The sequence below is a fragment of the Dryas octopetala genome, chromosome 6 (assembly GCF_963921425.1).
Source record: "Dryas octopetala chromosome 6, drDryOcto1.1, whole genome shotgun sequence".
Classification (NCBI taxonomy): Eukaryota; Viridiplantae; Streptophyta; class Magnoliopsida; order Rosales; family Rosaceae; genus Dryas; species Dryas octopetala.
This window is the reverse complement of record NC_141371.1, coordinates 2,147,987-2,174,459: the sequence shown is the minus strand read 5'-3', so window position 1 is coordinate 2,174,459 and position 26,473 is coordinate 2,147,987. Positions and strand designations below refer to the sequence as shown.

At 36.2% G+C, this 26,473-nt stretch overlaps 4 protein-coding genes, 1 non-coding gene and 1 pseudogene across 7 annotated transcripts; 2 read left to right on the top strand and 4 right to left on the bottom strand.

Moving 5' to 3' along the window:
* Window positions 1–784: 784 nt before the first annotated feature.
* On the bottom strand, window positions 785–2,717 carry LOC147280940 (Ribosomal L18p/L5e family protein). Of its 2 annotated transcripts, XM_086248069.1 has the most exons (4): window positions 2,629–2,678; window positions 2,296–2,433; window positions 1,997–2,178; window positions 785–1,376 (listed from the first exon to the last, which is right to left on the bottom strand). In XM_086248069.1, the coding sequence occupies exons 3-4, from the start codon at window positions 2,105–2,107 to the stop codon at window positions 924–926; spliced, it is 564 nt and encodes a 187-aa protein (XP_086104195.1). In that variant the 5' UTR covers window positions 2,108–2,178; window positions 2,296–2,433; window positions 2,629–2,678; the 3' UTR covers window positions 785–923. The 2 variants fall into 2 exon arrangements, with proteins under 2 accessions (XP_086104195.1, XP_086104194.1); XM_086248068.1 differs by lacking the exon at window positions 2,296–2,433 and having other exon boundaries at window positions 2,629–2,717.
* A 106-nt stretch (window positions 2,718–2,823) lies between these two features.
* Window positions 2,824–2,895, top strand: TRNAP-UGG (transfer RNA proline (anticodon UGG)). Its single transcript has one exon. It is a non-coding gene; the product is annotated as a tRNA-Pro (tRNA).
* A 2,259-nt stretch (window positions 2,896–5,154) lies between these two features.
* On the top strand, window positions 5,155–6,271 carry LOC147280938 (uncharacterized protein At2g29880 pseudogene; annotated as a pseudogene).
* Window positions 6,272–8,786: 2,515 nt separating this feature from the next.
* Window positions 8,787–13,594, bottom strand: LOC147280937 (uncharacterized). Of its 2 annotated transcripts, XM_086248798.1 has the most exons (3): window positions 13,477–13,579; window positions 12,413–12,568; window positions 8,787–12,323 (listed from the first exon to the last, which is right to left on the bottom strand). In XM_086248798.1, exon 3 carries the CDS (start codon window positions 12,206–12,208, stop codon window positions 8,876–8,878), a length of 3,333 nt encoding a protein of 1,110 aa, XP_086104924.1. In that variant the 5' UTR covers window positions 12,209–12,323; window positions 12,413–12,568; window positions 13,477–13,579; the 3' UTR covers window positions 8,787–8,875. The 2 variants fall into 2 exon arrangements, with proteins under 2 accessions (XP_086104924.1, XP_086104925.1); XM_086248799.1 differs by lacking the exon at window positions 12,413–12,568 and having other exon boundaries at window positions 13,477–13,594.
* Window positions 13,595–14,821: 1,227 nt separating this feature from the next.
* Window positions 14,822–20,130, bottom strand: LOC147280936 (bifunctional 3-dehydroquinate dehydratase/shikimate dehydrogenase, chloroplastic-like). The gene is made up of 11 exons (XM_086246795.1): window positions 19,876–20,130; window positions 19,169–19,401; window positions 18,496–18,601; window positions 18,014–18,232; window positions 17,372–17,718; window positions 16,901–16,964; window positions 16,623–16,731; window positions 16,394–16,537; window positions 15,689–15,837; window positions 15,275–15,437; window positions 14,822–15,162 (listed from the first exon to the last, which is right to left on the bottom strand). Exons 1-11 carry the CDS (start codon window positions 19,894–19,896, stop codon window positions 15,119–15,121), a joined length of 1,599 nt encoding a protein of 532 aa, XP_086102921.1. The 5' UTR covers window positions 19,897–20,130; the 3' UTR covers window positions 14,822–15,118.
* Window positions 20,131–21,674: 1,544 nt separating this feature from the next.
* LOC147280935 (bifunctional 3-dehydroquinate dehydratase/shikimate dehydrogenase, chloroplastic-like) lies at window positions 21,675–24,903 on the bottom strand. The gene is made up of 11 exons (XM_086248015.1): window positions 24,889–24,903; window positions 24,540–24,775; window positions 24,338–24,443; window positions 23,782–24,000; window positions 23,331–23,677; window positions 23,018–23,081; window positions 22,823–22,928; window positions 22,587–22,730; window positions 22,165–22,313; window positions 21,819–21,981; window positions 21,675–21,718 (listed from the first exon to the last, which is right to left on the bottom strand). Exons 1-11 carry the CDS (start codon window positions 24,901–24,903, stop codon window positions 21,675–21,677), a joined length of 1,593 nt encoding a protein of 530 aa, XP_086104141.1.
* Between the last annotated feature and the right edge of the window lie 1,570 nt (window positions 24,904–26,473).

Sequence of the window (26,473 nt, the reverse complement as noted above, 5' to 3'; positions counted from 1 at the left end):
GTCTGTGTACGTGGACGCAGAATAGAAAAACTACATTACCGAGTACTCGGTGTATGCAGATGCACTTGCTTGCAGATGATTTTTTTGCTTGCAGATGCGGGTTGTATCTACAAGCGCCGAGCGTTTGGTGGACAGTTTAAGTTTCTACTTAAGTTTTGAACCGATTGGGATTTGGCTTAATTTTCTTCCTCATTTTGAGCTTCTAATTAAGAACCCCTTCTCATTTTCCTCTCCCTCCCCCCATTTGGTATTTGATTAAAACAAAAACAAAAAAATGTTACTAAACAAACCATTAGGTTTTAAAAGAAATTCTTCATATAATATTGACAAAAACACTATTGAATAGAAATTCATAAAAGATTTCTCTCAAAACGACTCCACAAAATTGTCCCCACGTCATGCAAAGAGAAGTGTGCCATGCGACAGAAGGATTGGACTATATGATTTTGTGTAGCTAAATTTTAGTACTTTCTTCCAAATTTAGATATTTTCCAAATCAATTTTCTCTATAACCAAACATCATTTGTATTTGTCCAAATAAATGTATGGAATGAAATTCCATCTTCATTTCATTTCATTTTCCTGTGAACTACCTGTCCAAATTATTTAATCCAACTCATTTCATACCCCACGTGGCAGGCATTCAGCATGAATACTGTGCTGCCAAGCCTACGCGGCAGACATTCAGCAGAGTGTTGTACTGACATGCTGACATGGTCTGGCCACGTCACTGAAACACTGACCAACCTAAAACAATACATACTGAACATATGGCAATGAGAGAGAGCAGAAAGTAGTCACCTATATATAATCGATCATCGGAAATTGGCTATAACGCCTTTATAATCACATACAACAGTTACATACAAAACCTCCCAAAGGGTCCAAAGAAAACTAAAATTCAAAGGAAAAGGAAAACTAATTCAGTCAAGATAAATTTTAACATCAATCCCATTATCAATGAGGGATTGGACAACTGCTCTAATCTTCCCTTCAAACTTGTCCCTGTCCCTGGGAGTATAAGAAGCAGTGTAGACATCAGCTTCTCTTGCCCTATCGGCTAGAATTTGGCCGACGGACAAACAGGCAGGTATATCACACCGGGACTTGAGTACAGCTTTTATGTCTTTGGAGTTGGTACCAGCAACTGCAACCTGCTTGCTTGTGACCCTGTGGGTGATTGAGGCTGAAACAAACCGCTTTGAGATGTACACATCAAGTGTAAATGGTTCTAAGTAGGCTATGGTTCGCTGCTTAAATGATACATGCTTGTGTGGATTTTTTGACTTCTTCTCCTTCTGGTAAGTGTATGGCCGGCTATTATTATCGTCAAGGAAATCCTCTACCCCGAAAAAACTTCTCTGTGCACAATGAGCCTGTAAATTGCACAATTAGATAGTAGTTCACTTCATCAAACGGTTTCTAATAAGAAAATTTTTAGATACATTCCAATTTGAGCAACTGTAGCCATTTCAGAATTGGACTCAGCATTTTAACAGAGAATGGAAAATATGTTCACTCTTAGGAATCAGAGGTTGCAAACAGAAAAAGTGCCTGATACACCCCAACACTGGGATTCGATATTTAAGCAGGTGACAATGGACTTGCTGTAAAATTTTAGTAATCAAAATCTAACGTCTTACATGTGTGATTGGGGAGCTTGGAAGCAAGTAATATCATTCTACAAACCATGAAGCAAGTACTAAATACGAGGACAACGACATAAATATGCTTAGGAAAGGGAAGAAGGGAGACTAATTCAGCATGTGGTTGCTAGCAGATCTTCATGGCATTATGTATACACAAAAAAAGTACAAATTCTGTTTAAACATGCTTCTTCAACCCAAATAATTAGGGGAAAGAAAGCATTCATGCATCAATCTTCTTAGATTTGTTCAAATCAAATTATTGGGTTGAAACTAACAAAAGACATTGTGATAATAAAATTTGAGAATATAAGAAAAATGGTTACAGGAAACTGGGATTTGAAATGTACCTGTCCACTGTGGAAACCACTTGTGGGCACATACAAGCAAGGCCTAAGTCTGTCTCCTCCATACACATAAACCCCTTTGTTCCACGCCTTCCCAAAGACGCGCTTCAACATTTTTTTCCCTCACACACAAGACACCTTGATGAACAGAAAAGAAGCCTATGGTTCCACTTGAGTTTAATAACCTGAAAAAAAAAAAAAAATACAATAAACAAAGAAAGGTAATTAGAACACCTTTGAGAAATCTGAGTTCAGTAATGCAATGCCTTTTAAAATTTACCAACACAGTGAGAGAGACTCACTTAATTGAGGCATTATGTCGAATAGGTATGAGGCAATGGAAGATGTACCAAAATTGTGACGATCAAAAATTTTTGTTTCCAAATTTATTTCCTTTTATGTGAGCAAATGGAGCACTAGAAATACAGAGCTAACCATGGCTACCCAATCACAGAGACACAGAAACAGCTTAGGAGAAGTATAACACAACACCCACTACTGGAAATTAATATGAGTATCTTCAAAGTCACCCACCCATAGTGCAATCGAAGGGAGCATATTATAGAAACAGGGAGAGGGAGAGAGAGAGAGAGAGAGAGAGAGAGAGAGAGAGAGAGAGAGAGAGAGAGAGAGACCTGGTGATGAGAGACAGAGAGAAGTCTTCTTCAGCGTGTGGAAAGAGACGGCGTCGTACTGGATTATGGACTATGGTGCGGTGGTCGAAACAAATCAAAAGAAAAACAAGAAGAAAAGAGGCCAGGACTGAAGTCAGAACAATGAGAAATTATAAATTTAGATAAATATATATTTGGGGATTGTAATTAACAAGAGGGCATTTGGTCTAGTGGTATGATTCTCGCTTTGGGTGCGAGAGGTCCCGAGTTCGATTCTCGGAATGCCCCACCACTACCTCTTTTTTAATTTATATTTTTTGAACTTTGAAGAGTTCCATACCCTGTTGTTTGAACAAAACGACATGTGTGATGCAACGTTTGGCCATGAAACTTAGGTAATTCTTCGACCAAAAAAATACTTAGGTAATTTTTTTTCTTGTTAGGTATATCAGTATATGAGCGGGCCTAATGAAACTTAAGTAATTTTAACTCAACTTTATTTCATAATTTGTTCGGCAGCAAATCTGAATTTTACCAAAATAGGAACGCCAAGCAAACCTCATACTACATGCCTTTTACTATCTTACAGGATACAGCCATACAGATTATGCAAGCACTACTGCACTAGGAGTGTCATTTGGAGAAATGGCTGACACGAGCTACCAGCATGAACAATTACAAGTGTAGAGCTTTATCACTGTCCCAACCCAACAATTAGGGGGGTATCCCCAACTCAGATTTTAAAAGAGTTTAATGGATTTTAAAATCCATAGAATTCATCAAAATCTAAAGGGGGTGTCCCCAACTCAGATTTCATTGGATTTTAAAAGTCCAATGAAATTTAGGTGTCCTCAATTAGGATTTTAATGGATTCCAACAAAATCAAGGTGTCCTCAACTTGGATTTTAAAGAATTCCAATGAAATTTAGGTGTCCTCAAAAATTATGGATTTCAAAGGATTTCATTAAGTAGTGGAATTTGGATGGAATTGGATGGATTTTTAGGTGAGTGATATAAATACCAAAGCCCATGAGAATTCCAGCCCTCCCCCCTCAGATTTCCAACGTGCTCTCTCTCTCCTGAGAACATGAACAGACGTGCACATGAACAGACCTGCTTGACTGCTTAAGGTATGCTATTTTTGCTATTTTTTCTCACAATTTTCATAGAATCACAGTAATGATGCTACGCTTGAATGCAAGACGTTTTCTGCTTTACGATAAATTTTCATTGACCTGCGTACAATCACCTATTCGTTCAGTACGTTTTCACAAAGCACAGAGCTTCACGCCTTCACGTATGTTTTCACCTATTCGTTTGACTAATGGACAGTGATTGTGAATCGGTGATTCTTTCTTTGATTGGAGAGAGGTAAGGGCCACCAGACAATGCCATGGCAACATATATCCTTCACGTAATCTAGGGACACTCCGATCTCCTCCCTTTATTTTTTTCAGCTCTTTAATTAGCTTCTTTCCCACAGTTGAATATTTGATTGTGGCGAGACATTGTTTGCTAATTTGGTTAGTTGGTTTGTTTTGTCTTGGGCTTTATCCCCAGTTCACCAAAAGAAAACATTCGATTATGGGTTTGATTCAATTAAAAAAAAACTTGGGCTTTCATCAGTAAACATGGCAACAAATTAAAGTATGGCTATCAACACAATAAGGATTCAGTTTTCTAATCATATGTGTAATAATGTAATCAGACTTGTACATCTTGAGGAGCTGAACATGACAAGAACGTTTGTACATCTTCATAATCTCTTTGAATACTTCATTGTGGTATATATAATTCTTATGTTTATGAGTATTAATATTTATATAAGTATCATATATAAAATATAAATGCAATATAAAAGATGATATCGCTGGACGACAAACTTTTATTTTTGTTGTCCCCAACAAGCAATTATGATAATGTTGGGGAAATTGAGTCATTTCCTGTACGCATTGGCTGGTTTGATTACACTAGTACTTATTAGTTTCAATTTTGGTTCACTTTTGTATAACTAATTAATAAGGCATGCATCTCTCTTGTCTATCTGTCTCAAGCTTCATTAGTAATTTTTATGGGGAGGAACAATATGAGGAACTGTATGAGTTAATGTGTTAATTTGATTTTATTTGATAAATAGTCATTGATTTCACATGCATGTTATGTACAGTTGTGCTGAGAAAGTATAGGAGAAAGAATCAGGTATTACAAGAACAAGTTTCTAGTGTCAACAAGGTTAGTGGCATTCTTTTCATGTCATGCTTTTTATTCTTGTTTTTATATTCATATTTCTTATTTTTTGTAAATATGTTAAGGGTTTCATAATGGCAGTTGTGTGCTTTCAATGAATGTTTTTGATTGGATTGAATATTTTCTATTGCTTTATAAAAAAGTATATAACTTATTGGATTGAATATTTTCTATTGCTTGATTGGATTGAATATTTTCTATTGCTTTATAAATACTTGCCATATCCATGTCCATGCATTAATGACATAAAAAAGTATATAACTTATTAAATATTTCATGGACAATATAGTGAGATTATAAATGGGAGATTCACAAGGAAAGGGTAGAATTGGGTATAACCCGTGGAGCGCAGAAGAGAGCTCTATGTTGTTAGAGCTTATGGTTGATGCCGCCAATCGTGGATGGCGTGATAGCAATGGTTTGCTAAGCAGACAAACAGTAGAAAAAAAGATACTTCCTATTCTGAATGAAAGGCTTGGTTGTGCAAAGAATTATGCTCAGTACCAGAGCCGATTGAAATGGTTTAAGCAACGGTATCACAATTATTCTGATCTTATGCGATATAGCTCTGGTTTTGGGTGGGACTCAAGCACAAAGAAATTCACTGCTAGTGATGAAGTATGGGAAAATTACTTTAAGGTGAGATTTTGATTTTATATTTTTATTTATTTATATGATAACTTACAGTGTGCTTATGCACTAATGAGATCGAACTAATTATTATATGTTTGTTCTTTTATAGTCTCACCCAAATCAAAAGCACCTTCGTACTGATACGATTGCTGACTATGAGGATTTGAGAATAGCAATTGGGAATGGAACTGCTACTGGGAGAAACTCAATTGGATTGGGCGATGAAACAGATGCAAGGATATATGGGGTTGAAGAGAACAGACATGTCAGGATAGAAGACTATATATTTGATGAGAGTCATGGGGGATATGTCCAAAGTCAAAATGAACAGTCATACGAAGCTCCATTACATGAACATTATACTTCATCCCCACCTATCATGGAAACTGATATGGAGGTTCCCTTAGAAAACAGTGGTCCGAAAAAACGAACTAGAAGCGAGTATGAAGGGAACTCTAGCTCATTTGATACCATGAGTACTCGAGCCGATGTTCTAGAAAAGATTTCTCTTGGCATGGATTCAATTAGTGCAATTGCAACTGACATTCGAGGAATGCATAATCTGATGGAGAAAAGAGAAAGAGATAGAGAGAAAAGTGAAATAGAGAAAAAGGAAAGAGAGAACAAGAACAATATATGGAATGCTATCAAGGAGACCCCAAACTTGGATAGTCGCACTCGCTACAAAGCAGGTGCATTTATTCATAAATTGGGAATGAAAGATGCCTTTTTGAAAATGTCACTTGAAGAGCGTTTGGAGTGGATAACTTATAATGTGGAATGAGTGTGGTTATTTAAGAAAATGTTTAATATTTTGGAGTATTTTGGAGTACTTTGTTGAAACTTTAATTTGGTTTGGATGACTTTGTTTAAACTTTGATTTGGAATACTTTGTTGAAACTTTAATTTGGTTTGGAATACTTTGTTTAAACTTTGATTTGGTTTGAATCAGTGAACCTATTTGAATGCTTTTATAGTTTCATTGTTCATATACATACCTTTTTGGTTTGTTTGTTGACAATTTATACAGGTATGTTATTGATATTGTTAGTCGACAATCACTGTTAGATGCTGCAGGTTGCTAATTATTGGGGTAGATATACATACATTTTTAGTTTGTTAGTTGACAATTTATACAGGTATATTATTGATATTGTTAGTCAACATGCAATCACTATCATGTAAGGAATTTAGATGCTGCAAGTAAAAGGTGAGAATTTAGATGCTGCAGGTTATTAGTTATTGGGCTAGATATAGTTTTTTATTGTATGATACATTAGCCAGACTAATATAGGATCAAAAAGATGCTGCAGGTTACTAGTTATTGGGGTAGATATAAAGTGTAATATTTTTTTATTTTTTATTTTTGTTTAGGTGGGAGAAGAAATGGAGGGAGAAGAAATGGACGAAGAAATGGTGGGAGAAGAAATGGTGAGAGAAGAAATAGACGAAGAAATGGAGGAAGCATTTTATGAAACCATTAAGTTAGTGTTAATGGCAGTTCAAGCAATACTTCAAGTGTTAAATGGGTTAATGGTTATTATACGGGGTGAACGTATTGAACGTCCAACTCGACGACCAATTAGTACGATTGGATATGATTATATTCATAAGGTATTGAATGAGGATCCTCAACACTTCCGACAGGTGTATAGGATGTATCCTGATGTGTTTCTAAAATTGTGCAAAATTATTAGAGAAAAAACACATTTGCGAGATACAAGATATATTTGTGTTGAAGAAATGCTTGCAACATTTTTACTCACCATTGGTCAAAGTTCTCGATATTGCTTAACTCGTAAGACGTTTGATCGAGCACATTCCACAGCAAGCAGAAATTTCAACAAAGTTCTAAAGGCCTTGAATACAATTGCACCAGATATGATGGTCAAACCTGGATCCACAGTGCCAAATAAAATAAGAGAAAGTACAAGGTTTTATCCTTACTTTAAGGTAAGAGATAAAATATTTTATTATAAAATGCATTCAAATTCATCCAAATCTATTAAAATCCTTCACTTAATGAAATCCATGACTTTTTGAGGACACCTGGATTTCATTGGAATCCATTCAAATCTAAGTTAGGGACACCTAAATTTCATTGGACTTTTAAAATCCAATGAAATCTAAGTTGGGAAGAATCAGAAGACGCGGGGAATGAGGTTTTGTAGAAAAAGAAGAGAGGCGGGATCTGAAGCAGAAAAAAACAAAAAAAGAGAAGAACAAGTAGAAAGAAGATGGGATCTAAATGAGGGAAAAAAATTCTTGGGTTTGTACGGAATGGTGTGGTGAGGGAGATTTGTACGGGGTGGGTGTAGGAAGGGAGAATTCTTGATTTTTTGTTTTGTTTTATACTTGTGGATCTGAAATTAAAAAAAAAAAAAAGAGAGAGAGAGAGAGAGAGAGAAGAAGATGGGGATATGTAAAGAAGAAGAAGGCGACGTTGATGTGTAGGTTGTTGTAGAGGTTAACAGAAAATGAAGAAGGAGCAGGTGGCGTGTAGGTTGCTGAGTTTCTGTGGAGGTTAAGCGAAAAAGAAGAAAGAAGGAAGTTATGGTGCCGGCGTGGGTGGGTGGGGCCTTAGACTGCAGAGAAGAAATAAGATAATTTTGGACATACTTAACCCTGAGTTCTGTTAACAAATTGAATGGAAATTGAATTAGGTACTTATTAGACATAAAATAAAAATTTAAGTATCCAATTGGGTCAAATCAAAGTCCAGGTATAAGTTGAAATAAAGTTTAGATACCAAATTTGAAAAAAACACTAGTTTAAAAGTAGATCGATTGCAAGGTTGAGCAGGTGAGCATCAGATGGTCATGCTCCACCATCTGCAAAACACCAAAGCTTTTTCCTGATGCATGATTCACAAGCATGAGCATCACACCACAAAAAAACTACCAAAATAAAATTTTCAAAGGACATTGATTTCCTTTGATCCAGACCAGAAGGACATCTTGTATGGCAATTTGATTTTTTTTCCAGAATCAGCTTCCTCAAACACCAAGAGCACAAATGTTCCTTCCGTCATAATACCTGCTCTACAGTGTTAAGAAACTGATCTCTCAGTCATAATACACTAATGTGCAGTCCCCAAATGGATTCAATCTTCCCCACATATACAAAGATGCTCCCTTCTAGGAATTATCATGGTTCAGTCATACCCTACATCATCCATGAAGCCAATCTAAAATGCAAGGCAAGCAAACAAACAAAAAGGAAAAGAAAGAAAATAGCACATGCATATGAGAAAACCAGTACTTGCCACTTGTTAACAGCATTAAATTTGCACCAAGAAATAGACAGAGCTAGTGGTTCAGGCAAAATTCATCAGTTATACCAACGGTATACAAAGGATGCTACAAGTTACCACATTGCCGATTTCAAACTAAACACAAATTATAATACCAGGAATAGATGACGGATCAAGCTCCCAACAGCCTGCAAGTCGACTGTCACTCTCCCCAGTATGCTGAAAAGCAGGAAGTTGGTGAGAAAATCTACCTAACTCAGCCCGCGGTATATCGATGACACCACTTCTTGATCTCTGGATTCTTGGAGCTTTAAATACTGATTTAAATCCATTAAGCTGTGTCAGAACCACAACCTTTGTGCTCAAGTCATTATCTTCCAGCACTTCCACTATTTCACATTCACCCTTCCCCGGGTTAGGACAGGACATCTCAGGGTTGTGGTTCTTGTATAGTGCCCAAACTTCACCTTTCCTAGGGTTTATTTCAAACATCTTCTCACCAACAGGTTTGGCTTTTAAACAATGAGAAATTGAGGTGCGGGAGAAGACCATGGTTTGACCATTTTTGACTTTAAATGTCCCACAACAAACTGGTTCAAACATGTTTCTCGGTTCTGAGCAAGGCTCAAGCAATGCCATATGCAATTGAAAATTTGGCCTCGACCGAATCCACTTAACTTGAGCATAAGTGTTAGGCATCCCACTCCTATCACTATACAATGCCCATATTTGACCAAGCTGAAATTTCTCCTCAGATTTTTGCACATTAAAGTCATAGAACTGGGTTTGAGATAATCTGCAGGCAGGTGATGAAGATGGAGGGGAAACAGGGCTTTTCATGGAACTGATAGAATGCTGATCATTCATTCTGTCATCAGACTGACTAAAAAAAGAGTTTATTTTAGACTGAGTCAAGCGGGGATGGTTGTCATCGTTAGCGGAAACTGGGTGCTTCATACTTACATTTGCTCTGGTATTGTCCTTGCTTATATCCCTTGGTGATCTTCTAAGCCTAAAATTCTCTCTCTCAAAATCAGTGTTCTGATGGTTCTTTGGTGTGTTGATACTCTCAGCCTGAAATGGAGTAGCACTTCCACTGGGTTGAATGTGGTTGCCCAGGTTTATGTTTTTTATGCCATTGTCTACAGTAACACATTGCCTTGCTTCTAGTTTAACAGACTTCACAAACTCACTATTTGACTTTCTTGGAGATCTAGGCATTGAAGTCTCTCTTCCAGAATAATTCTTCTCCTGTTTCTTAGCTGTGCGTGTCCCCCCAGAACCCATTACAATTTTAGGTTCACTTTCTAGGAATTCACGAGACAAACCATTAGTTTCAGTATTCATGCTTCTGTTATCCATTTTCAAATCACCTCGATCACTGGATTCATCAAGATTGGTATGGAAAGCAGCAGGATCAAACTCAAAGGATCCTTTTGGAACACCATATCCTTCATCACCAGTCATCTTGAAAGAGGGAATTTGATGAGAAAATCTATAAAGCTCATTAGGTGGCACTTGAAACTGGACGACCCCATGCTGCTCAGTTCGCTCAAACAGACTGACAAATCCTTTTACTTTGCCTAAATACGCTACTCCAACGCCAATATTTTCACGAAAATCTGACAGGACTTCCACAAATTCAAATTTGTATGGTATGTGCTTTTCAGGCTCAGAACTCCATCCAATATCCCAATTCTGGTAGATGGCCCAAGTTTCTCCCTTTCTAGGATATACCAGGAAAGAGCTTTTACCACTGCCTTTTGTGCAGTGCATCTGATGAGAAAACACAAGATGATCTGTAAATTCGTCGGTGTGCCCAAGTTTGAACTTACCACAAGCAACTGGCAACTCCTTGTTATGCCAATGAATCTCACCTTGGTCAACTGGATTGGGCTCCAGCCAGGTGATTTTCAACTTAAATCCAGGCCTGAATACTTTTTTGACGCAAGCATAGAATCTTGGCATGCCATCTAATGGATCATAAAGAGCCCATATTTGATTAGTATTGAAAATGCTTTGTAACCTATCCTCATCAAGCGCAAACTTATTGAATTCAGGATCAGGAACCACAACAACCTTTGGCATGGATGCATCATTTGAATTTGGTCCAGGACCACCATCAGCTTTGGACTTATTGTCATTGTTATCTGGCATGGCTGCTTCCTTTACCTTTAACTCAAATTCACCAGTTTTACTTTTTTTGCTGGGCAAATTTTCATCTAGAGGGGCACTCACTTTTTTGTTTGCTTCTTTCTTATGTCCATCCACAGAAGCAGCAGCAGAATCGGTTTGCCAATCATTTTTAGATACCCCACCCTCCATTGCTGCATTCTTCCTCTCCTTTTCAGTAGCACTGGAAAACTGGCTCTCCTTCGACCTCTTTGGAGGACTCAAAAAAACATCATCATCATCATCAGGATTTTCATTGGAAGAAAGACCCTGCCTTTTTCTTGACGATCTCCTATGGTGATGGCCTCCATTGAGTTCAGAAGGATTACTGACCTTTTCTTGAATAACATGTTCAGAATCAGCTTTAGCTGTACTTCCAGTACAACTTTCACCAGATTCAAAAACTGAATTCCTTCCTCTTCTATTGTTCATATTTCTTGAAGTTCCTGAATCCTTGGACTTCATTGAACCAGACTTGAACATTTCAACACCTTCCTTCCCTACTCCAAACCCATGCCCAACATCTTTCTTTTCAGTTTTAGAAACCCCACTGACACCAACAAAACTTCCCACCTTTGAAGGACCCTGACTTGGAGGCTCTGTGCGATTAGGAAATTGATTCCTGAGAGATTCCGGACACACACCTTGAATACCCAATTCATGAGCAATAAAGGGTCTTCGGCATCTTTGGCAGCGTAACAATCGATTTGCAAAGTCTTTGTAGTATTGGTACTTAATACCACAAAAGGGGCAACATGTCCAGAATGTGTCTTTTGGCACCTGTTGATGTTGATTCAAGGTAGAGTACTGTGACTGAGGAATATTCTGAGCATTGCTTGCAGCATCACGATGTTTCCTGACAAATATGTCTCCATTTGGTCCACCAGTTCTTTTTAGAGCTCTACACTTCGCGTCATATATAGAACGTTTTGCTTGGTCCGCCAGCACCCTGTTTCCTTCGCAGATCAGCTTAAAAGCAGCCTCAGCACCGCCAAACTTATTCTTATCAGGATGAAGTAACAGCGCAAGTTTTCTGTATTGTTTCTTGATGGTTGCCTCATTATCATGTTCTTTAATCTGAAGAATTCTATACCAGTCCATTTCAGATCCACCTACCTTGTTCCCTGTTGAACAGTGAACTTCACAGACTGCAAGTAATTGAGAAATGTTCTCGAGCTCAGGGAAGAGTTGTTGAGCCTTCTGTGCCATTTTCATTGCTCCTGTAAAATCATTCTTTTGCATCTTTATTTCTGAAAGTTGCATTGCCCTGACTGCCTCTTCTTTGTTGCACTCCATGGGTGATTTAGAATTAAAAAGTTGCCTAGGTTCTCTCACATACAGGATATACACCAAGACAAAAAAAGAAATCTACCCCTGCCTCTCCACAGTCCAGTCATCCAGACTCTTCACCCTGCACAAATACAAACCAAGCAAGTTAAGTCGAACATTCCCACCAGCTATGTATATATCTAATTAACATGAAACAACATATTCACTTACCATTCAGTAATTATTATCAGAATGGGCTGAAGGAAAGCTGTCCTATAAAAGTATGAGAAACAAAAATCTGGCTTTCCCAACCAAGAGGTTCAGGACAGCCCCATTGCATGAAAATACCACCCAAAACCACAGAAGCCCAAACCTGAGATCTCAAACCTGCCGCCCAAATGCATATCCAAAGAATCAGAAACAATTACCATACGTACATTATGTTAATTGTACATATGTATAAACATACATATATTTGTATTTAATAAGTAGATATGTACTTTTAAACAAAATTTATTTACATATGAAAAATATAAATAAAGTGCGTATGCAATAAACGAAGATTACAGATAATCTAATCCCTTCTGAAAGTATCAGTATCTGATACATCCACCTAGACTCTAAAACTATTCTATGAACCCAAAAATAAAACTGAAAAAGAAATAGCCAACCACATTATACCAAAGACCAAAGTACTTCCAAACACGAATTTGAAGTCAATCAGACCCACCCTTTTCCTCTAGTATCTTAATCTACCCCACAAACTCATTATTTACTTCACCCCACATTGATCAACCAAGTACCCCCCCGATTCCTTGTATGCCTTTCCTTGATTCATCTATCATTTTAATGAAGTCAAACAAGCCTCGTGTAGAATAGTCATCATATTGAAAAAACAAAAAACACTTGAGCACTTAACTTTCTTCTTCTTTCCTCCATTCTATTCAGCTACCAATCATACCCTCACAAACAGCCATATTCGTAACACGTACAACAAAAGCAACACAAACCCAAATATATACAAATATATATATATATATATATTCAATATGTTTAAAAAAAAAAACAAATTAAGTAAATGCAGGATTGCAGGATTAGAAGTCCAGAGCTTGAGAAGCAAAACAGCCAAAATGAAGCTCGTGCAAGAAGAAATGAACAAGTAAGGGCGTTCGTAATTACCAAGGAGCGAAGGGCAATTATGTAATTAAGCAGAAATTTCAAAAACCCTAAAAATCGTGCTGGCGAGAGGAAGCTCAGAGAGAGAGTGAGAGACAGAGAGAAGAAGAACAACTTACTTTGGGTTTCCGCTTTAGAGAAAGAGAGGGAGAGAGCGAGAACCGAAACTCAGCAAAAAATATTCGGAGGCAGAGCGGAAGGAGAAGGGGGGAGGAGTCCCTGAGTTCCTGTGAAATTGCAATTTTAGCAGGACATCCCAAATTTGTATTTGGGATCCCAAATGTGTGGCAGTATATGTAATTTTGGATTCAAATGATGACGTGGCAGTATATATTTTAGTATTTTACTTGTAAATAAATGAACCGTAGTTAGTTAATTTGCGTACTATACAAGTTTGTACATTTTTTTTTCAAAAAGACTTTCATTTTCCGAACAATTTTATAAATACGAAAAAATTTATAAAATACTATTGCATTCTTTACATTCAAATTTGAGACACAAATTCGTTTTTCTTATTTTAAAAATGGGGAGTCAAAAATCAAAATTAAGAACTCTTCAAATATTGAAATAACAAACCATAATTTGAGACACGAATTTAAGAGTAGTACTTCTCTTAAAATTTTGTTTTCTAGGTCAATGTGGTTAATGATAGTTTTCTACTATGTCATTGGGCTGATTTTAAAATTTCAGGAAATGTCTAGAAATTGTGGTCAGGATCTCAAATAAAGACGGTTGGATTAGATGATTCTTTCCACATCTAGATTTTGCAAGTTTAAGTTCATGCCTTAGAGTGTCCTTGACTATCACTGTGATCATAGATTCATATTTCTTTTCCATGTATATTTTTACTACAATGTCATGCACACAAGATGCATTTCCAATAGAAAAATATTAAGGAGTGTATAAACCAAAAAGTCGCGGATTTATAATACCTTTTTGGTATGTATAAGGTCACATTTATAGTTGTATAATCTTTAATTTGTAATACATAATTAGAATTGAAGCACATAATTTATTTCTAATACTTTTGCTCATATTTTGACCCACTTATTAAACTCATTATTTGTAACAAGTAACAAGCTGTCAACTTTTGTGCTCCCTAATTTTGTATCAAAAAGCTGAAGCAAGTGTTGGTGTATAAAGTGAGGAGAAAATAAGTAGTAGTAGTTGCGAGAATATTAGATAAGGTGGGCGGTGAGAAATTGAACAAACTTTTGAATCATAGCAATGAAACACAAAGAACATGTAAAAGAATTAAAATTGTGCAACTTAGAGAGCTTTGCAAGCTGGCAAGAATATTACAACTTGAATATTGGATACAAGGTGAATGGAACATTTCATTGGTGGGTCTAATGCCAACTTTGTAGATAAAGGGTTACTTCATCAATTGCTGAAGCTATATTAATATCTTGAAGCTACTGCAATATAATGTCAAAAATCAGATTCAGATTGAAACAAAAGAGATAAAAATGAACTTCCTTTGATGTATTGACTTAGAAACATTGTCCAGAAGTTCTGGGAGTAGGCTACAAAATCCTTTCATGGGGAATGACCCTAACTATGGCCAAATATTTACGGCCAACGGTAACATTGAAAACTTATGAATTCATGTTCACAAGATATTCCATATGTGAAATTGGAAATTTATTGGTACAACAGGATAAGTGAACAGGAACTTGCAAAAATCATAATCCAAATGAGTTGGCTGCAACTGGAAAGCACAGGATTAGCTGCAACAGCAGAGTTGAGACAAATTCCTCCTTATGTATTTCTGGCCAACACATCTCTGATCAGTTGCTTTGGTGCTGCATTAATAAACAATGATGCAAAGAACATGACAAGTTAAAAGTGTGGTTAAAATAAAAGGTCTTACAGAGATGATTACTTGAATTGTTAAAACTTTCATATTAAACTTACCAGGTACACCAGAAAACTTTTCAACCTGTACAAATGCTTGATTGAGGAACATTTCTGTCCCAAAAACAACGGCTGCTCCAGACTCTTTTGCTTCTTGTAAGAGTCTGGTCCATTTAGGTGTATAAATGGCATCAAATACCAAAGAGTAGTGTTTCAGAGCTTTCTGTCAGAGGAAAAAAAAGAAAAAGATATGTCAACTTAATTCAGCATATGAAGATTAGAAGTCAACATGGGGGTCATCACTCATCAGTGCAATGCATTTGCAAAGAATTTTATACATAAATACCTACAAAAAAATAACTAGAATTACACTTAAATCCTAATTGCAATATATGGATAAAACTTCAGCGAAAACATTATCTTTTATCAAATTGGCCACTGCATATGTAACCAGAAAATATGACGGGAGGCAACCTTGGATAGGGGTGTTTGATCAATTCTTGGTTTCATTCCAACAGATGTGGTATTTGCAACAACCATTCCTTCCTCTGGATGAAAATTTTCCAATTCTGCAAGTGTAATAGCCTCTCCTCCAACTTTATTTGCAAGTGCCTTGGCTTTGTCTAGCAGTTAGGAAAAAAATGAACTTGCTAAGAAATAGAATACTCAATTCCATCTGACAAGGTAAATTTCACTTCAAATTAAATGAAGAGAGAGAGAGAGAGAGAGAGAGAGAGAGAGAGAGAGAGAGAGAGAGAGAGAGAGAGAGAGAGAGAGAGAGAGAGAGAGAGAGAGAGAGAGAGAACATATTTAAATCAATGAAACGATAACAATAAATCATTGTTTTTTTATTGGTTATCATGCCACAAAACATTTTAAACTTTTTTAGATCAAGACACAAAGAAAATGTACAAGCCATGGAGAAAACTGAAAAGAAGGTAACAATAACTCCATTTTGCATCCAAACAATAGTTACTCTCCATTTCAATAAAAGAAAGCTTTCTTTTCACATGCTTGTTCTTGCTCGTTAATTAAACTTACAACATGTTTTAAATTTTATTATTCTTATAAGAATTTGGTAGAAGAGATGCTTTCTAGCATTATAGTTTGTAATTCATTAAGGACTAAGACCAAGAAAAATGGCTGGCAAAGTAATAGCGTACGACTGAAGATTCTCACCGTATGTGCGATTGGCAACTACCACTCTTGCTCCCTTTTCTTTTCCACCATATGCAAGTGCTTTTCCAGCACCACCAGCTCCCATGACCACAAATAATTTACCAGCTAACGGGGAACCAGATATATTATCCGACATGTTTAATGCTGCCAAGAAAATTATTATGGTTATTCAACCTTCCAAAATAGCTTAGTCGATGAATATTGAATAGCTTGAAAAATCTATAGAAACCTCGAAGTCCTTCCTCAATAGCTGCAATTGCCCCAAGATAGTCCACATTGTAGCCCATTAACTTCCCATCTGTCGGGCTCCTGATCATGCAACTAATAGCTCCTATTTCCTGTAAAAAAGGATCAAAGTTAGAAATTATTTTAAAGATGCATGACATTTAGATGAGCTCTGAATGACCTCCCTAGACAAATTTTATGGCAAACTATTCATAGGTCAAAGGATGGGCTGCTATGGCAATATTTCAGAAAAGATAACAAAGAAAGTAAGTAATCATGTACCTTGGCACTTGGAGCCATTTCATCACAGCATTTAAATCCAGCCTCCTTGTGAGGAATTGTATAACTGTGTTTCAAATAAATAAATATTATTCCCATTTACAAAACAAATCTTCAGGGAATTCAGGATTTGTTATGCTGTCTAAATTAACCATATAAACTGAAATTTATCATTGTTTAAATTTCATATATCCAAAGAATTTGTAAGAAGGTACATTATTTTTATTACTTGCATTGACTTCTAAAAAATTTAACATCTTAAATCAACATCCAAAGCTGCTGAGATTTAAAATGAAGTCAACGACTAACAAGCAATAACTTGCTTGTAAAAAGAATACAAAACTAAAGTGACTCTTGAAGACACCAAGATTTGACACTCCATATGCAGAATTCAAACATTGACAGAAAGGACCATAGACCTAAAATATAAAGAAAAGTACAGGTTAGGCTGAAGCTTCTGAGATCAGATTTTACCTGTATCCGACAAAATCTGGGGAGTTATAGGTGTCAAGAAAATTTGCAACGCTATCAACCAGCAAAGGCAAATAAATCCCATTGAAATTAATTGATTTAAATGCTGCATTGTAAAGATGAGGACTTTTGCTGTGACCAATAGGATTTCCTATCACACCATGTACTTTGGTATCAGCCCCTATCAGTCTGAAATTGTACAAGTCCAACAGATCTGTTACAGTTGGTTGGCCTGGAGCTGACACCACTCCTGCCTCTAGTGTACCAAATGTGAGAAATGCACCATATTTTGCACTAAGTATGCGTGAGATAAAACCCTTCTCTCCCATAACAAGTCCTATTATTGGGACCTACAGTTTCAGTTGAAATGTCATTCACACTGTAGAAGATGTCGTATAACCAGATAACTCAAAATCAGAAGAAATATTATTTCATATTTTTTAGTTTACTCAAAGAAAAAGTCAAATCTGGATCTCTGCTAAAAATTTTGTTTTTATATTTACAGGTTCAACAAATTAATTTTATCTTGTTTTCATGTCCATTGTCATTACCGATCATGTTCATCACAATATACCAATAGTTCAAATGCTACATGAAAAGAGTCCTTAGTTTCATAAAGCAGATCAATGGGTTTGAGTCACTTACTTGAGAACGCACTAGTACTTGAAATATGCGTGCAGAGTCAGTGATGTCTAAGGCAGTTGTTGCGACCTTCACTATGTCAGCTCCAGTAGCTTGTATCTTTGCAACAAGATTACCAATTTCCTCAGCTGGTGGAGTATTCTGATAGTTGTGTGAAGAAACAATGATTTTGACTTTTTCTGGCTTCTTCCCTTCAATGGAACTGTAGAAGTCATTGGCTACCTTCAAGAGAAAAACTTGAAAGTCTTAGTGACTAGATTATCAGAACTGCCAACTTGAGTTCTGATTGACCAATTTTCTAAAAGCAAATTCCAACTTTTATTCTTTCATGCCGTTCTGTCTATGCTTTATGCTATTCAGTTTGTTGGTTATATATCATTAAAGGTTGCATATATGCAGTGGACATGAAGATTAAAATAAATAAATAAACATTTCAACTGTAACTACACAACTTTGTGAATTTCACAGATACATGAGATTCCTACCTTCAATTCAACATCAATATAATCTGCTCCCAATTCCATGGCTAGACGCAGTGCATCTTGTCGCTTGTTGTCATCACCATCAAATTGACCACCTTCCCATACTGGCCTATAAGGTATATGATGCATAAGAAAGATTGCTAAATTGCACTTAATGGAGATATTTCAATGCAAAATAGTTCCAAACTACTTCCAATAAAATAGGAAAACATGTTTAAGCAGCAATTCCAATACATGATGCATACTTGGAGAGGAATTTTTGTCCCTACAAACAATCCTTGAAACCAATAACAGTAACCCATGGCCATCATCACACTCAAATTTTTAATGATAATGCCCCATTTAGTTGTTGAGATAACGAAAAGAAAAGATGAAATTTAGGGTGTGAACCTTTCTACTGTTGAGAACCCACAAAATTGAGTTTCGAAGTGAGTTTTCAATATGAAGTAACTAAAACAACATAAACAAAACAATGAACTACTCTTGTCACCCAATATTTATTGAACTTTCTCAGCAACTAAAAGCATAACTTGAGATTTGGTATACATTATTCAGTCCCCTAGCCATAAAGGGCATAAGTTTGTAGTCAAATTCTTGAACACTGCAATTTTGACTAGTATATATACTAAACAGATTTTATTAAACTAAACGATAAATCAATAGGTTCAATAATTACCTGTAAGTGACAAGAGTTGGCAAAGGACAATGTTTGATCAATATTTCCAGATCTTGTCTTGGACTGAAGTTCTTCAAGAAGTCTAACCGAATCTCAACAAGGTCAGCACCGACTTCCTTCGCCTTTTGCATTTGGACCAGCATCTGATCAACTGATTCCGCCATTACTGGCGCGCAGATTAGTGTTGAATTTCTCCGAGTTCCATTGTTGGTTTGAAGATCCAAAGCAGCAAACTAGCAGTTCACCCAATGAGTTCAAGAAAAATGAGCATACAATTTACAGCAGGGTGCTATTATACTAACTTTAACAACAGGGGAAAAAAAATGAAAGCCTAACTTTCTCACTTTGGTTTTGTGAATAGTACAAATGAAAGTAAAATAAAGCTTAAACACCTAAGCATATGCTAATTTTTCCACTGAATTTTCTTAGAAGGCAGAAAGAATGAAGCAAAATATATCAAATTTTTAAACATACGAAGCAAAAATGAATTGTCTTTTTGGTTACTGGGAAAAGTCTCTCAACCGAAAACAGCAAGAACCATAAAACCCAAAACCCATTTTCTGTTCGAAACAACAATTCACACACCTTGACCCTATATTGATATCACAATCCTCGCTGCCCTCAAAAACCAGATTCTTAGAAACAGAAATGAAAAGACATGGGCAGAGGGAGAATCTCAAATCTGAATGCAGAAGTAGAAGTGTTACCGGGACGCTGCCGAGAGTCATTGTGTGTCAATTGCTTGAGGTTTGAGCTCCGAAGATGGCGACCACTGTCAGCAAACTTTAATGCTTTTGGTGCGTGAGAGATAGAGAGAGAGTGAAAGACCGCGGTTGGTGGGTCGGGTTAGGTGTATATATATGGGAGAGTAGAAGCTGCCATGACTACTACATATATATAACACCGTAACTTTCTTCATCTCTATCACGAACTTGCTTAACCAACTAACTTTTGAATTTTGGAATCGGTAATTCATCGGCAGAGCCACAGACGCAGAGAGGTAGGTAGGTGAAGGTGAAGGCCTGATTGCTTGAAGCACAAGGCCGTCACGTGAGCGGTCAACGTCTCTTTGACTCTGTCACTCTGCCTAGACGATGGCGATCTTTTAAGAAGCTGGTTTTACCAAACTGTCCTTCACTTTGGCCCCATCCAATTGGGAATTGGGGGTTCCCTAATTTTTTTATTAATACCTAATTTCTTGTCTTTTCCCAATTGCGAGTCTTGGGGTAATAAATTAAGGATAACCTGTATAAACCACCATAACCTGTAGAGTGTAGATGTGTGACCAACAGTTCACAAATGTTTGGTGTGGCTGCCCAATTACATTTCCAAGTCTTTTGTTTTTTTGTTTTTTCTTTCTAAAGGTGGGTGTCTATCAAACATAGATTATTATAATAATCGATATGCTAATTAATTTGACAAGAGACTATGAGATTATATTTTATGTTCCTAGATATATTATTTTTGTTGGACACCACCATATGGATCTTTGATTCTTTGTCATTCTGTGGCAAATACTTGCCTTTCTTCGGAAAATAAAAAGTTAGGTTTGGAACTTTGGATGGTCTTGGTTTGAAACAAAAGTACAACTCCCTTCAATCCCAGATTGTTAGTACGGTGAATTTTTGTCAATCCAAAGAATTGGTATGGACAGGACTATCTTAAGTGATTTCAAATCTAATTGCACATAAACTTCTCCTTTTGCAATCCAAATTTTCCTAATATGATCAATTTTTTATTATTTTAAAAACACCACATCTGCGTTTCTTTAACTTTAATAGTACCGAAAACTATATATGAAAAACAAAGCATAAGAATGTACCTACAAAAATAATGTGGTGAAAATTAATGTTATGTACATCATACTATTGAGATGGGGTCACCATATCTTTGAATTTGATATTTTAACTGCAGGATTCAAAAGTTTGGAAAGTTTCTCTGCAGGTGCTACCATTGACATGAGTTTAAAATCATTGTATCCTCCAATCTATTTTTCTTGTTAGTCTTCCCCTAGATTAAATTTTACATCCTTCCAGGGTCATATCCTTACCCTCATGTGATAATAGTTCTGATGTATGGCCCAATATATTGAATATTGGAATACCAGATTTTGACTGATGAAAAATTACATTTTATAGTTGCAATTTATTCATTGATTTTATGCCTCATTAAGTTCAATGAATCAATGATATTAACCTCTGCAAGATTGGTTTCATTATGGACTGATACCATAAGAATTAAGGTAAAGATCCTTGCATAATTGCATAACAATACCATTTGATTAATCCCACATAAGTTCTTTTAACTTGTTCTCATCATATCCAGTTATCAAGGTTTGCCATCCATTTTTTTGAAGCTTTTCCAGAGATGAAAACAAAATGTTTATTCATACAGCAAAATCAAATCTTATCACATTGTGCAAAAAGCAAAGAAAATCTGCTGCAGTTGAGAAGCATATATAGCATAGAATCAGATGCAACAGTAGAGTGTCCATGCAAATCCTCGCTTATGCATGTTCCTCCATGAGCTGCCTAAACAATTCTTCAGGTGCTGCAATAGGAATAAAACAAAAAAGAATAAGTAAATAATAAGAGCCATTAAATGGGAAAAAGACTTTTAGATAAGACTCGGTAAATTTTGTTCATTTTACCTGGCAAACCAGTGAAGTTTTTGTATTGTTCAAAGCCTTGTCTGATCAACATCTCTGTCCCAAATACAACAGCAGCTCCAGTCTCTTTTGCTTCCCGCAGGAGTCTAGTCTCTTTTGGTGTATAAATGGCATCAAAAACTAAGCAATAGTGCCTCAGAGCTTGCTGCAGAATAAAAAAGATCATACTACTTTAGAATTTACTGTTGATGAAGACATGAGGTCACATATGGTTAGAGTGAATATATAGGGTAAACATATAACCGAGGAACAGTGACAACTGTCTCTTCAATCTTTAAAAGCAAACTCAGCAATGAATGTAAGATGAACAACATAGAAGAAAACTGACCTTAGATATAGGGGTATCATCAATTTTAGGCTTCATTCCCACAGATGTAGTGTTTGCAAGAACCATTCCTTCTTCTGGGTGGAAATTATCCACTTCAGCAAGAGTCATAGCTTGTCCACCAACTTTGTCAGCCAGCTCCTTAGCTCGTTCTGCAGCAGTTATAAAACGCAGACTTTAATCGGGACTATCACAATGAATAAGAAATTGTAGATAAAACTCCCCAAGTATGGCACACTGTTTCCTATAGGACCATTTTACGCATTACATGTTCCTAGAGGAACTTCCCTTAGCACCTTTCTTTTCAGCCATTAGAATAGTACAATTATTGAATATTGACACAAAATCCCAAGAATTATAATTCACTAAATGTTATAGAAAGGGACGTATATCTACAACGGTACAACACAGTTCTAGAATTTTACCATATGTGCGGTTGGCAACTACAACTCTTGCTCCCTTTTGTGCAGCACCATATGCAAGTGACTTGCCAGCACCACCAGCTCCCAAGACCACAAACAACTTTCCAGCCAAGGGTGATTTACCTTCAGGAATTGCACCATTCATACCTGTAAAGGAACAAACTGTGTCAGAGGCACAATATCTGATATTCTATTAACAGAATTTGAATAGCATAGTAGCATGAAAAAGATGGTAGGACCTCGTAATCCATCCTCAATTCCAGCGATGGCACCAATGTAGTCCGTGTTGAAAGCAACTAACGTCCCATCAGGTCTCCTGACAATATTATTGATAGCTCCTATTTTCTGTAAAAATCAAGAACATAATGTAAACCAAGTTCTGATATGTAGGACAATATCTATATGAATGCTGCAAGGTGAAATTAATCAAATACCTTGGCAATGGAATCAATCTCATCCATGCATTTGAGTGCTGCCTCCTTATGTGGAATAGTACAACTGTATTTCAAATTAATCTGAGTTATTTTTCCTTTATCAAGAAATACAAGTACTAATTATATTATTATTACTAGAAACTGTATTCCAAATAAGTTCCAGTTATTTCTCCACCAGAAAAGTTCTCAATGATACATATATGATGTCTAAAAGCAAAACCAATTAGTTTATGCAGTAATCAAGTGTATGAACCAAATTATGAATCATGAGAAATGTCACACTATAGTAAGACTCTCTGGAAGAAGATAATACCTGCATCCAGAAAAATCAACAGATGAATAGGTATTGAAAAACTTTTCAACATCATCCACCAAAAAATGCACATAAACTGCATTAAGACCAACTGACTTGAATGCTGCATTGAATAGTAGAGGACTCTTGCTGTGGCCAACAGGCTTCCCAATAATCCCATATACTTTGGTATCAGGCCTAATGAGTCTAAAGTTGTATAAATCCAACAAATCTCTTGCAGTTGGTTGCCCAGGAGCTGATATTGCGCCAGCTTCTAATGCACCATAAGTAAGATATCCACCAAACTTGGGGCTAAGTAATCGCGAGATCAAACCTCTCTCTCCCATAACAATACCTATTGTTGGCACCTACAAATTGAAAAATATGTCACTTGCAAACTCATAAAATCTTTTTAAGAAAATAGTACATAAGCAAGGAAAGGATAACAATACTAATGTGGAATTTGCATTACCTGTGAATGCACAGTAATCTGAAAAATTCGTGCACAATCTGTAATGTCCAATGCAGTGGTCGCAATCTTCACAATGTCTGCTCCAGTGGCCTGGATTCTTGCCACAAGATTGCCAATGGCCTCGGCAGATGGAGTGTTATGAAAATTGTGAGAAGAAACAATAACTTTGAAGTTCTCAGGCTTCTTTTCATAGATGGAATTGTTGAAATCATGGGCAACCTGTGAAAGTAGGTAAGCATAAAAATCCAAGTAACATGTTACTTAAGTCATATTATTTTTCTTTACTTTGATTTCAACACACAGAGAGAGTCAGGCACCAGAGATTTCTTGTAAAACAGAAGAACTAAGTCTGCAAGGATTATGCAGACTCCTAGTTTTACACCTCCACAAAAAAATTGATGTGCAACAGTGCAAGTCAATGAACATTTAGAATTCACAAATCCATTTGTTAATTCAATGTTACCTTTCAATGCAAGAAAAAGAATTTCTTAACTTGGTTGGTCAATAATGTATGTTTTATGTGAAGGGATTGTTAACAACATAGCTAGCTAGGTACCTCAAGCTCAATATCAATGTAATTAGCTCCCAATTCCATTGCTAAGCGAAGTGCATCTTGTCGCTTGGTTTCATCACCTTCATATTGGCCACCTTCCCATACTGGCCTGAAATGTACTTGAAGATGGTAATTACTTAGGGCAAAGTTATGAAACACAAGCATCTAGCTTAAATTTTCAGGCTAAAACTTGATTGTTCATTACCTATAAGTGACAAGAGTGGGCAGAGGACTCTGCTTAATAAGACTTCCCAGATCTGCATGAGGATTGAAGTTTCTCAAACAGTCAAGCCTGATCTCTACAAGGTCAGCTCCAATTTCCTTAGCCTTGTGCATCTCAATCAGCATTTGGTCCACTGTGGTTCCCATTAGTGGTGTACATAGCAATGTGGGACTGCTCTGAAATCCGCTAGTGATCGTGTGAAGATCAGAGGTGGTAAACTAAAATCACACACCAACGCAAGTAAGAAAGATATAAACATAATTGAACATGCATATCTTCTTTGAACAAGAAATTTGGAATTAAAAAGAATATGAAAAACAGAAAGATTTACCGGAAGGCTTCCCATGTTGTTAACTTGGTCTAGTGAGTGGTGTGAGTTTTCTGGGTCTGCTTCAAATGTTAGGAGGAGTATCAGGTAGTTCAAGCATGCAGTTCGGTATATATGGAAGAATGCCTGATTTTTATGGGACTTTGTGTTCTAGTAATATTTAATATTAGAGCATGCATGTGGGTTAAGTATATATAAATTAGACAAATCAAAATCTTGGTTATCACAAACGGTGTGAAAGGAAAGGTTGTTTAGGTGTTGGAATGACAATTATAAGCCATCAAAGTATCAACCCAATTTAATATTTCAAGAGGTTCATCAGAATATCATCTCAGAACATTAGGTGGTTTATGGCAGGAAGGTCAAAGACTGATCAATTTGTGCATATTGTTTATTGAAACCATATCTAAATTTCATCATCCAAATCTAGCTTTTTAGCATAATATAACTTATACAAAGCTCTAGCAAACAAAATACATAATATAGCTTTTTAGCATAATATAACTTATATAAAACGTGTCATGTTGGTTTGTTGGGAATTCAAAAGCCTAAATCTCCAATTCTCAATTACCAAGATCCAACAAAAAACACACAATCATAAAGCAAATGTTATGGGTTTCATCCCACATAAAGTTGCTTTTATGGGGATGATGATCTGAAACCAGTGAACAAAATACAGTAATGTTCTTTTGTCACACCGTTTCTTTGTCATTGTTCTGAATAGAAACCTTACATGCACCTAAAGGTCCTAACTAAATAGTAAACAGTACTATATAAAACTTAACCCTCTAATTCTACTTTCTCACACCTTTTCTCTGTCATGTTTTGAATAAAAACCTCATATGCACCTAAAGGTCCTAAACTAAATAGTAAATAGTACTATATAAAACTCAACCTCTAATTCTATATATTATATTGAACTTGGTCCATCAAATGTAAGAAATAAACATAAACAATCTACTAAATTAGTTCTTATTAAACATTATCAAGCATTAGACGATAAGAGATGGCAATCGCCCGACAAATTGCATGACAATCGGGAGGTCAAAAAATTAAGGGCCTATTTGGTATTCTATTCAAAAACAAAAAAACAAGTTTTAGTCAAGAAAACATGCCTCTTTTTAAAAAATGATAAAACATCGTTTTTTTTTTTTTACACTTCCTTATTTTTTAGCTGTCATCATTTTTAAAATTTAAAAACTATTTTCAAATTTCATACCAAACAAGTTTTCAAATTTTAAAAATTAATTTTGGAAAAACTCAGATTTAAAAAAAAAAATCTTAATTTTGAAAAAAAAAAAAATTTGAATAGGATACCAAATAGGCCCTAAAAACCCACCTGTTATTCAATTATAAAGTTATTGTAGCACGGGCCAACCCAAGACCGGTGACCAAAAGTCACACAAACATTGAGGAGGGGGCCTCTGTGGTTTTGTGATCTCTACCCACTTCCACTTGATACTTGGACTCACATTTTTAGATTGCCCATTTTGCCCTGCATATATATGTTTACAATATCTATAATATAATGTAAAGAAATCCACAGTTGGTGATGATGATATCTAATGTAACCATAGTCTTGTATTAA

What these genes read in the sequence shown, in the direction of transcription:
- LOC147280940 (XM_086248068.1), bottom strand. Translation starts at nt 2,107, where the DNA reads ATGTTGAAGCGCGTCTTTGGGAAGGCGTGGAACAAAGGGGTTTATGTG. An exon ending in GTGGTTTCCACAGTGGACAG is followed by an intron (nt 1,377 to 1,996) that starts GTACATTTCAAA and finishes TGCAATTTACAG; the next exon opens with GCTCATTGTGCACAGAGAAG.
- LOC147280937 (XM_086248799.1), bottom strand. Translation starts at nt 12,208, where the DNA reads ATGGAGTGCAACAAAGAAGAGGCAGTCAGGGCAATGCAACTTTCAGAA.
- LOC147280936 (XM_086246795.1), bottom strand. Translation starts at nt 19,896, where the DNA reads ATGACTCTCGGCAGCGTCCCG. An exon ending in ATATTGATGTTGAATTGAAG is followed by an intron (nt 18,233 to 18,495) that starts GTAGGAATCTCA and finishes TTTCTCTTGAAG; the next exon opens with GTAGCCAATGACTTCTACAG. An exon ending in AAGTACTAGTGCGTTCTCAA is followed by an intron (nt 17,719 to 18,013) that starts GTAAGTGACTCA and finishes CTGAAACTGTAG; the next exon opens with GTCCCAATAATAGGACTTGT.
- LOC147280935 (XM_086248015.1), bottom strand. An exon ending in CCCACTCTTGTCACTTATAG is followed by an intron (nt 24,444 to 24,539) that starts GTAATGAACAAT and finishes AGTACATTTCAG; the next exon opens with GCCAGTATGGGAAGGTGGCC. An exon ending in AGATTACTGTGCATTCACAG is followed by an intron (nt 23,678 to 23,781) that starts GTAATGCAAATT and finishes TTCAATTTGTAG; the next exon opens with GTGCCAACAATAGGTATTGT.